At 62.1% G+C, this 10,957-nt stretch overlaps 1 protein-coding gene across 6 annotated transcripts in view; it reads right to left on the minus strand.

Moving 5' to 3' along the window:
* The window catches only part of CACNA1B (calcium voltage-gated channel subunit alpha1 B), a 169,116-nt gene extending 158,834 nt beyond the window's left edge, over positions 1-10,282 (minus strand). For all 6 annotated transcript variants that reach the window (XM_066255577.1, XM_066255575.1, XM_066255573.1 and 3 more), the window contains exons 1-3: positions 9,879-10,282; positions 8,827-8,932; positions 5,378-5,517 (exon numbers count right to left, since the gene is read on the minus strand). In XM_066255577.1, the coding sequence (XP_066111674.1) occupies positions 5,378-5,517; positions 8,827-8,932; positions 9,879-10,162 (530 nt within the window). In that variant the 5' untranslated portion in view covers positions 10,163-10,282. The remainder of the gene's footprint in view (positions 1-5,377; positions 5,518-8,826; positions 8,933-9,878) is intronic.
* Between the last annotated feature and the right edge of the window lie 675 nt (positions 10,283-10,957).

Below are 10,957 nucleotides of genomic sequence, written 5' to 3' on the forward strand. Positions count from 1 at the left end.
TCCTGGTCCCAGGAGGCCTGCAGTATGTGCTCTGGGCCCTGAGGCAGCCGTGGGTTTGCAGAGAGAGGGGCCTCAGGCCTGCTGCGTTAGGCAGCATTTCAGAGGTTCCCCAAGCTGTAAGAGCCCCCCAAGATCTGCACACTGTCTGATGCTACTTCCCCACCCCACCCCACACACAAGACCGTGCAGCCCGAGAGTGGCCCTCAGCCAGCCTTGAGGACACCCCAGGACCAGAGCCCCAGGCATGGGGCCAGCTGCCCACATGGAGGCCTCAGCTGGACTCCAGCCTTGAGGACACCCCAGGACCAGAGCCCCAGGCATGGGGCCAGCTGCCCACAGCACAGCTCAGCTGGACTCCAGCCTTGAGGCCAGCTGTTGGGTCCCCCCTACCCACCCAGGATCACCAGGCCTTTGGGGCTGGTGGGGGGCTCTTCCTCAGACATTCGCCTCCACCTGGGGTGGGGTCTGCAGGCAGTGCCCCCACCTACACACCCAGGAGAGTGTAAAGGGTTCTAAAGCAGACGGGACACAAGGGTCGAGTGAGCGACTTCTCTATAAACGCCCAGCCCAGGTGTTTGCACTCTGCCCACTTCCCCTGGTGTTACATCATCCAGGATGGGGTCCCGGGCCTTTCCCCGGCTGTCCTGAGGCCTCATGGGGGGCCTCAGGTGGTACCTCAGGGTACCACCTCAACAACCCACAGTCCGGAGGGCCTACAGAGACATGTCTGGACCACCAACGATGTTCCATGGATGCTGCCTTTAGGGGTCCCAGCCTCAGAGCCCCAATGATGGGGTCCTGACAGTCTCCCTGGGCTGCTCCAGGGGCTACATACCAGAATTCAGCCTCCTCCCCCTGGTCCCAGCCACATGTTGGGGAGGCCATGTCTAGTCTCAGATGGGGATAGGAGAGGAAGTCCAGTAAACCCCCAACCTGACCAGACACAGAGAACTCCCCAGCAAACCCCCAACCTGACCAGACACAGAGACCCCTCCTGTGTGACCACAGTCACGGACTGAGGAGGAACCTGCATAGAACTGGCTCTGGTGGTTGAACACGAGGCCGCCTGAGGCCCACGCTTGGACACGCACCACAGTCAGCCCACGACCAACCCACGTCATTGGTCACTCAGACAGGGCATGTCTTGTCACCTCAACTCAGGTACAGGGAGGGTCACCGCACATTCAGGTGTGAAGTCCCTGGTCATCCCTGGCCCAACCCTGCCAGCCCTTCCCAGCCCAGGGCCTCTCTGAGCCAGGCTCCCGGTGCCCGGCCCAACAGGACAGCAGGTGCAGGCATCCCACACTGAAGGCCGAGCCCTGGACGATGTCCCTCCCCAGCCGAGAGGCCCGCATGCCTCTCCCCCCCCCCTCAGAGGAGGTCCAGCGCAGGGTAGGATGACTCTCAGCTCTAATTACTTGTCCTGGAAAGAAATCCCAGTTTAATTTGGAGTAAACCGAGAGGCTGTGGTTAGAAATGTCCCCTTGGGAAGCCACCTGCCTGAGCTGAGACACGTTTCTCTGCTGTCCCCAAGGACCAGGAAGGAAAGCCCCAGGCTGCAGCCTACAGGGGGCAGGGCCACTCAGGACTTCAGGGCTGGGGGATTCTGTGCAGCAGGAAGATGTCCCCAGGGTCTGAGGGGACTCTAACCCTGTCCCAACTCTCAGCTGGAATCAGCCCCTCAGGACCACAGGGTGAGTTATGTGGAGGACGGAGGTGGTGACATGGGGATGACCACGGAAGTGGCCAGTTATAGAAGGGCTGGGTCCACAGTGCACAGTCTCTTCTTTCTCAACCCCAAGTGCACACATTCTGCTCACCCTCCCATCCCCTGTGTTACAGACAGACAGGCCCAGATTCCTGGGGTCTGGGTTCCACTCCGCTCACCCACTCCAGGACCTTTCTATGTCACCTGCAGGTCCCCATCTCCTGGACCGGCCCACTAGCACTCCGGCTGGAATCCACACCCAGTCAGACCCTCTGGTTGTTCCACCGTCCTGGTCTCTGCCCTGCATGGCTGCCCGTCTCCCCACACGGCAGAGGGGCTACTGCAGGTGCTCTCCCCAACTCGGCTGGCCTTCACTGCTGCTGAACGCCATGCTCCCCAACAAGCCCCTCGCCCTTCCTTTGAAGAAGCCCCTGCTCCTCCTGAAACACTGTCCACATTCACTCTCTGGCCCTCGCCCACATCACTGCAACCCAGCCTGGGTCCCTGGGCTGAGCCATGGCAGCTTCTCCTCACACCCCCTTCCTAGGGACTGGCCTGGTCTCGGGCTCTGAATACCACCAGTACCCCCACATCCTGGTGCTGACACCTCCAGCCACAGCCTCTCTCCAAAGATCCAGATGGCATCCCCTCATGTCCTTCAAAGTCACCTTATTACTGAGGCCCCTCTGACCCCTCCCAGCCCTCCCAGCCCTCCTTACCCCTCTTCTGTGGGAACAAGGAAGCTGGTGCGCTCGTGCACAAAGTGGCCTTCACGACACGCCAGGCACCAGGGTGGAGCCGTGAAGAACAAAGGTTGAGCAGGACAGCAGGAGACAGATTTTATACAATAAACATCATGCATCAGCACAGCCCATACACACATCACACACATGCACACATTACACACGCACACACGCACATGCATGTACACACGTGCACTAAAAAAACTCAGCAGGGCTGGGAGAACTTGTCCCCCTCGAGCCCATGATTCTGTTCACACCATGGCTCAGCACCTAAATAAAGGAGTGATTAACAAATCACAAATACATGGGGCAGCTCAAGAGGCTAGACAGATGCATGGACAGGAGTGTGGACAGAGCCCTGCCAATAGGACAGTCCCTCAACTCACTCCCGTGGAGCCAGGACGAGTGGCTGTGCTCTCACCCCACGACCAAGCGTGTACCCAAGCTTACTTCACAGATGACAGCCTGAGGCTAAGAGGCTTCCACAAGGTGGAAGTGAGGGGACCGTCCCAACCCAGGTCACCTCCCAAGACCTCACACCAGCCTCAGGAGCAGAAGAGTCCCCAGCTGGCCTCTGGGGACGAGCTGGGCTTCACCAGGCAACAGGCCTCCCCAGCCAGAGCCCCTCCCCACCTCCCAGGCCCTCCAGCCCTCGGAACACCAATTAAGTTAACCCTAATTAAAAACAACAAAGTAATGAGAAATAACACCCCCCCATGACTACCCACAGGGACCTCAGCTCAGGAGGGTTTAGAGTTAGGATTCTTCCCTGATTCCCCACTGGCCAGCACTCACCCTGAAAAGGACCTGGGGTCTTCCTCTACCACACATACAGATGTACACACATGCACACATACACCCACACTCACACACCCACATACGCACATAACCCATGCACACATGCACGCATGCACACACATAAGTTCATGAGTCCTGTGTACTGCATGCAGCAGTGAGGAAGCAGCTACCCCATGAGTCTGGGCCAGCATGTGAACCCCCATGGGATACAAATCACCCTCCCTGCCTGGGGGTTCCCCTCCCAACCCAGTGCCACCTCTGGGGACTGGGAAGTTGGAGACCGTCAGTGCTGACTCCCAGCCCTTCTCCTGAAGACAATGCAGGGACCCCATGACCCAGACAAGAGACACAGAGCAAGGCAGAAAACAGAAGGGGCAGTAAGAACAAGAGAAAAGGCATGAAGACAGGGAAATGGAGAGTAAGCCAGGGAGAATGAGGGAGGCAGAGAGGGAGACTGATAAGGGGGAAGAAGCACACACGAAGAAAAGGACAGAAGCAGGGGAGGGAGAGTTGGAGAAACGGAGAGAAAAACAAGGACAGAGAGTGGAATCTCTAAGGCAGAACTTGGGGGGATGCTTGGGACTCTCGCTGGGGCTCCCAGGAAGGCTGAGCCCATCCAACTCTCTGTGACCAGGAGTGTGGGCAAAGGGAGAGCAGCCCAGGGTGCTCTACCTTCGGAAGGAACCTCCTGGCACCACTAAGGGACCCAGGTTCCCTGGGCCTGGAGTCGTCAGATGTGCTTGTGGGAACACCCAGGGCTCTTCCACTTTCTTGCCTCGCCCCCAGCAACTCAAACAATCAGCACCAAGGACAGCGCCCACCCACTCACGGCTGGCCCCAGAGCACCCGGCTTCTGTAACTCATTCCTTTACAGATACTCCCTAACCGCTCCTGGGAGCCCACCCCAAGCTAGGCTCCGGGTACATCCTGAAATCCTAAAAAATAAGATGCTGTTCTTGTCCTCAGGGACTTGTGTCCAGAGGCAGGGAGAGAGGAAAGTAAACAGTGACACTCCCCGACACCGGCAGTGTGGGTGGGCTGGATGGTGGGCGTGCCTGCTCTCCGAGGGACCACACTCCCCCCCCAGCCCAGCGGACAGCTGTGGACAGTGTTCTCGGTGCCGCTGACCCATGTCCCCCTGAGAGGCTCTCTACCTCCCTCCATCCTCAGTCATTATGGAAACAGGACAGAAACCAGAGTTTCCCTGCTCTACTAATTCCCAGTTTAGAGGCTCCCATCCCATCAGTGCCGGTGACAGACTGGCACCCCCTGCCCAGGACCGAGGAGGGCACCAGGCAGAAGGGCCCAGAGGAAATTATGTCAGCTCTCCCGGGAGAGACCCGCCAATGGCCAGGCCACCTCACACTGGCCTGTTCTCTGGACCACAGTGGGGCCTACTCCTCTGCGTAGTCCTGGGACCCTCAGGCCCTGAGGATGAGTAGATCATGGTCCCCAGCACAGGCTGGGGCCCACAGGTCAGAGAAGCAGACTCCCCCAGGACTCACCCCCTACCTGAGCTGAAATAACAAGCACTCAGCCCCAGCCCTTGGCCTGCTGGGCAGAAGAAACAGGGCAGGAGCCGGCAGCACTGGGAGCCTGAGGCCCACCCAGAAGGGTGGGAGGCCAGGAAGGAAGAGCAGGGTGCTCTGCCCACACTCCTGCCCCAGCCAACACCCAGTTGAGACTTCCTAGACCCCTGGGCTGTTCTGCGTCATTATCAGAGTCCATTGGAAGAGAAAAGCGGTGGACAGGTCACAGGAGAGCACCTTCTGGTAGCCATGGGCACTGCCTGGCCAAGCACTAGAGCTCAGGGAGACCTTTGCTGCTGAGCTCCAGCAGGAAGCAGCACAAACCCACAAACCCACTGCTCCCTGAGGCCCAGACCACTGCCCTGCCTGGAAGCCCCGCCCCCATAGTGCCTCGCCCCTGTCACTGCGCAAGCTTCACCTTCAGGCCGCTGTGAGTTGATCCTCTCAGCCCAGGGGGCAGCACAGGCACCTCTTGGGCCTGCACAGCTGGCCAGCAGAGATGTCCCCACATGGCCACTTGCAGCCATGCCAACTGTCTTGGACGAGGCCAGGAAGGCCACCCCCAGCCCGACACAGGGCAGGCACCCCGGTTCACGTACCCCGTGAGAACCACCACGAAATCCATGACGTTCCAGCCGTTGCGCAGGTAGGAGCCCTTGTGCAGCACGAATCCCAGAGCAATGATCTTGATCCCGGCCTCGAAGCAAAAGATGCCGATGAAATATGGCTCCGTGTCATCCTGAGAACACAGTACAGGGTCGCAGCTGCCCCCGCGGCAGCTGCCCAGACACCACGCCCGCCCTCTGAGCTCCCAGCCCCACCACGGGTCCCTAACATGCCCTCCATGCCCCAGTCCTAACAAGAGGGGCAGGGGCCTCCCACCCTCCAGTCCAACAGCAGGCGAGGCACTGACGATCATACTGCAGGACCTGTCCTGCAATGACCAGAGTGACCCTGTCATTGTCCTGTCGTTAAGTGCTATCATCCTAGAGGAACCATCCGAGAGGAACTGAAGCACAGAAAGGCCAGGGCCTGGGCTGGAGACTCCATTAGTCAGAGGCCACCTGGGTCTGAACCAGGCTCTAACTACTGCGCAAGGTTAATGCCTCAACTCCCTGGAGTGCAGCTCATTAACCCAGGCTTTCTGGATAATCAAAACATACAGGTCTTGGGAGCAAACATGGGCCAGGCTTAGGAGCCTTTGGAGGGTGAAGCATCCAGCCACTGGCCACAGGAAAGGCATTCCTGGCAAAGGGGGCAGTGTGGGCAGGGGAATGGGGCCCCCTCTCTCTACCCTCAGCTACACCTCATCACTCAACCCTGCAGGACAGGACAGGCCCCCCAGTGCTGAGCAGGGTGGGGACAACCCCCATGGAGCTCAGCTGGGGAGGACGCCACGTGGAGACAGGCACAGAGGGTGTGGTCAAGGGTAAGGGGAGGTGGTCGAGAGCCTCAGGGCAGGGAAGCTGGGGGAGCCAGACCAAGGGGCAGACGCACAGGGAGGGTCATCATGGGAAACAGCTGGGGTACCGACCACAGGCACCCGCACACCAGGGCTGCTGCTCAAAAGCAGAGAGAGGGGTGCTGGGAAGGGCTCACCCCAGGACTGTGGGAACTGCTCTACCCGGCCAATGGGGGCAGGGGCCAAGGCTGCAAGCCTGGGGCTGGCCACCTTGGGATCCCCAGAGGTGGATCCCCAGAGGTGGATCCCCAGAGGTTCTGCCAGCTCCCACTCAGGACAGCAGCCTGTGCCTTCCTCTCCCAGGAACCCTGACCCTGAGGGCCCTCCACCCAGGACTCCCCAGTCCACAGCCGATGGGCAGCTCTGTGTGGAGTGTCCATCACAGCCCAGCTTCTCCTTCCTGCCACCCTGATGCTGACTCATGGCAGGATCACCGCCCCCACCCCCGGGGCTTCTGGTCTAGTGTAGCTGGATGGCCCCTCTCTCCATCTGCCCCCGGGGAACTGCTGGGCCCCAGCAAACATCTTCCCAGGAAGCTTCTGGGCAGACAGAAGGCCAGGGCCAGAGCTGGAAGACAGGCCCCTGGCCTCACAGCTCTTTCCCCAGCTCCACCCTTGACCACATGGCTGAGCACTGGTGTGGGGGAGGGGTGGGTGGACCGCAACCTAGGGCCGCTAAAGGCCACTCAGCAAGGTAGTGGGTGGGTGAGAAGCAGAGTCCCCAAGACAAGGAGCCACGGCAGCCCCACCCTGGCCCAGGCTGGCAAACGAGGAGGCTGCTCTACCCCCCAGACCCCACCGCCCCCCAGGCAGTGGCACCAGCTTCCAAGCTGGACCCAGAGGCACTGCCCTCCTCTTCAGGCCCAGCACCAACTCTAGCCTTTAGTGCACCCTACAAGCCTGCACACAGGACTGGGGTCAGCCCAAGGCTCCTCAGGCCTCAGGGCCAAGCTCAGGTGAACACATTCTGCTCCTTTTCTCAGCAGCTCAGCCCCAACCCCTATAAGTGTGCCCAACCCCATCACCACAAAACCAACCCTCCTCACCTGGGAGGCAGGCACTCAGACTTGGCTGGATGGCCCACTGGCTCACCTGAGCCTGTCACTCACGCCACCCCAGCAGGGATGGGTCTGAGCCTTCCTGCTGCACTCTGGCCTCCCTGCCCCCAGCCCCCTGGACTGCTTCTCTCGGGCCCTACTCCTGCCACACTTCCTGGGGGATAGGACCCAAGCTCTGTGGCCTGTGCCTGAAGCCCCAGTTCCCTCTGACTTTCTCCCTTGCCTCCACCCTCTGGAGTGGGTCCTTGCAACAGCACACCACTGGCAAGGTGCCCACAACACCAGGAGGAGCCTGGGCCCAGAGAAGGCAAGTGGCACTCTCCAGCTCCACACTTGGGCAAGAGTCACCACAGGACACATTGCACTCAGCCATGTGGCAGGGCTGTGAGGTCCTTCATACTTCAACAACAGAACCCCGGGGCCTTCTGCACGCCCCAAGAAATGACTGCTCCCTGCAACCTCTCGTCCCTGGCTGTCCACACTGGCTGTCCACTTCCTTCTAGACCCCTGCCTGACTGTGAGCACCCCCAGGGCAGCCTAACTGCCCCCCTTTTCCCACCACTGAGCCCATGGACGGCAGGAAGGAGGGAAGTTCAGGGCCCAGGCCAAGTGCTGAGCAGGCCGTGCCATTCCTGCTTGACTTCCCTGAAGTGAGCAAGAGGACGGGAGAAGACCCGTTGCTTGCTGACTGTGGGGCAAAGGCCTCCCAATGCTCCCTCTGCAGGTCCCTCCCCTGCTTCTCCTTCTCTCGTCTCCAGGGCTCGGCCCCTCAGGCCCCAGGAGCCCACATCAAACCCCAGTCAGGATGCCAGGCAGCAAAGGGCTTGGGTCTAGGGGAATGGCCTCACCTTGGGTTGGGTCTCACCTCCCCAAACCCCATGCTTCCCACTGCCCCAGTCCCTCCAGAGACTAGCCTGGCATCCTGACTGTCACAGGCCCTGGGCTTCAGATTTAAGGGCCCTGGTACAAGGGACTGTGAGCCCATGACTGGAGGGGGTGAAAATTATTCAGGATGTTTAGGAAGAAAGCCTGGGAAGAAATGCTACCTGTGGGAAGGGGTGGCCCCATGGGGAAGAGACTCCAAGCCAGAGAGACAATTCTGAAAGAGAGGCGAACAGGCTCAGGGTGGCACCACCGGGGCAATGACCAGCATGGCCCCACAGCCAGCCACACCTCCCCAGGGCACTCAGAGCTTGACACTCCTGACCCTGAGCCATTTTGAATAACCATCACCACATACACACATCTCAGGCTCAGTTCTTAGTTTCTTAGCTCAAGACGGCCTAAGGCTGAGGGACTGGACGGCCCATGAGGGGTGCAGAGGTGGCTAGTGGCATAGGGCAGAGCAGCCGCCGCTCCCTATCAGGGGCTGAACCGGCTACTCCAGTCCTCCTGACCCTTGGAGAGCGACTTAGCAGCTTGGTTCTAGCCTTTTTCCTCCACTGAAGAAGTGAGCTGCCACAGATCCTAGAGAGTCTGGAACCAGACAAGCTGCACAGCCCTCAGGCCCCCGCCGCCACCGCACTCACCAGCCGCTCGGACATGGGCGTCTTGTCGCCGTCAGGGAGGTGCTGCTCCAGTGCCAACACGATACAGTTGGCAATGATGGTGGCCAGGATCATGTACTCAAACGGAGTGCGTGGGTTAAGGACTGGCCAGGAGGCGCCAAGGGGGGAGGCGAGGCGAGGAGGCCGAGACGGGCAGCGCGCAGTGCAGCAGACGGCCAGGAGGCCTCCGGAGGCTCCCGAGAATGACCCCTACGGAGCCCACCCCTCGCTCCCGCCCTCATTCTTGGGGGCCGCCTCGAAGGGCGCCTCTGCAGTCGCAGCCGCCAGCCCGTCGGCAAGTCTAGGAGGCCGTCAGCACCGAGGACAGCGCCACCCCTGCTCTGCCGGGCCCCTGCTCCGAGCGCCGAGGGGGCGGTGCGCCCCCAGCAAGTGGCTGAAGGAGGGACCCCGCGCAGGCGCACTCCTACCTAAAGACACGTAGCCACATGTATCTACACAGGCACGTGAACATACATGTCCCGAGAGTCCCGAACACACGCACGCGCAGCGCCGGGTTCATGTTCTGCCCGCACACACACGCCAGCACCTGCAGCCAGGCACGCGCACGGGCCCGCGGCCACACGGGGACTCACACCTACACAGACTCCGGTTCGCCCTCGGGTGCCCTCCAGGCTGGCCGTGCGCTCTGCGCCCAGACCAAGGAAGCAAAAGGACTAGTCTGGGGGCAGGGGGTTCCGCCCAGAGTCCACCCCGCTCCTGGAGCCACCATCGCCACGACCACACACTTGAGCGCGCGCACACACGCACCCGGGGTTCAGACAGAGGGGCTCCGGAACCCCGCCGCGCCCCCTCCTCGCCGACCTGTCCCCGGGGCGCCTCTCCCCGGGTCGCACCCTCCTTCCGGCCCCGGAAAGATGGCCACTGGGTGCCGCCCGCGACCCGCCTCGGTCCCCCCACCCCGCCCAGCCGCCCCTCCCACACCCGGCGGGGCGCGGAGGCCGGACACCGCGCCCGGTTCCCTGTGCCCGCGCCTGCGGGCGGCCCGCCGCCCGGCCCCATCCCCGGCAGGATATGGCCACTCGGTGATGCGCTTGGCGTATTTGCGGACGACGTTGTCCTCGCTGAAGACGAAGAGCGAGCGGTTGACGGTGAAGCAGTTCTGCTTGACCGGGATGGGGTTGTACAACGCCATGGTGCGCGCGCGCTGCGCGATCGACTGCTTGTAGAGGACCCGCTGGCCCGGCTGCAGCCCCCCGGGGCCCGGGCCGCCCGCGCCGCCGGCCCCGCCGCCCCGGCCCCGCTCCCCGCCGCCGGTGCCCCCATAGCGGCCGCCCAGCTCGTCCCCAAAGCGGACCATGGCTCCCGGACGCCGAGCGCATCCCCCGCCCGGCGGCCCCGGCAGGGAGACCGCGGGACGCGCCAGGCGTTCGGGAGTGGAGCAGCCCCGGAACCGCCGGACCTGCACCGGACCTCGCCCGGCCCGGCAGCCGCCGCACCCGACTCCGCCGCCCGCACCACGCCCTATAAGGGGGCGATCACGTGGCGGTGCCCGGCCAATCCGCGCAGCCCCGCCCGCTCGGCTCCCGCCCGCCCCGCCCCCAGCCGGCCGCCCCCGCCCTGTCTCAACCTGCGGGTCCCCCTGCTAGTTCTTGGGGGTGCGCCTCGGCCCCCCGGTCCTCCCCGGCTGCTCCCCAGGTCTAGGCGGGCGCGGTGAGTGTGCGGCCTCGGTGTTTCGGGCCTTGAACCGGGGCTAGGCGCTGGCCAGATGCTGAAATGGGCGGCTGTGGCCAGGAGCTGGGCGGGGCTGGGAGTGCTCGACGGCCGTGCTGAGCGGCCCAAGCGGACCCCTCCTTTCCCCACAGAAGGCATCACCAGCAGCGGAATGCTTCAGCCCAAATAGGGGACAGTAGGCCCCGGGTTGCCTATGTTCCTTTCCACAAGTCACTCTTCTCCGCAGCGGCATCGTCAGCTCCCCTCCCCCTCGCCGCAGACCACCGGCCTCTTCCAAGAAGATGATGGCTCCCTGGCCCTGTCTTGCCATCTTTTCGGTGTCATCGACATCCTTATGGTCAAGGCTTTTAACTCCCTGGTCTCGGTTGGCAGGATACCCAACCCTGCCCTCGCCGTCTAGCATATCCTAAACCTTCCCAAC

Source organism: Saccopteryx bilineata, chromosome 2 (genome assembly GCF_036850765.1).
Source record: "Saccopteryx bilineata isolate mSacBil1 chromosome 2, mSacBil1_pri_phased_curated, whole genome shotgun sequence".
Taxonomy (NCBI): domain Eukaryota; kingdom Metazoa; phylum Chordata; class Mammalia; order Chiroptera; family Emballonuridae; genus Saccopteryx; species Saccopteryx bilineata.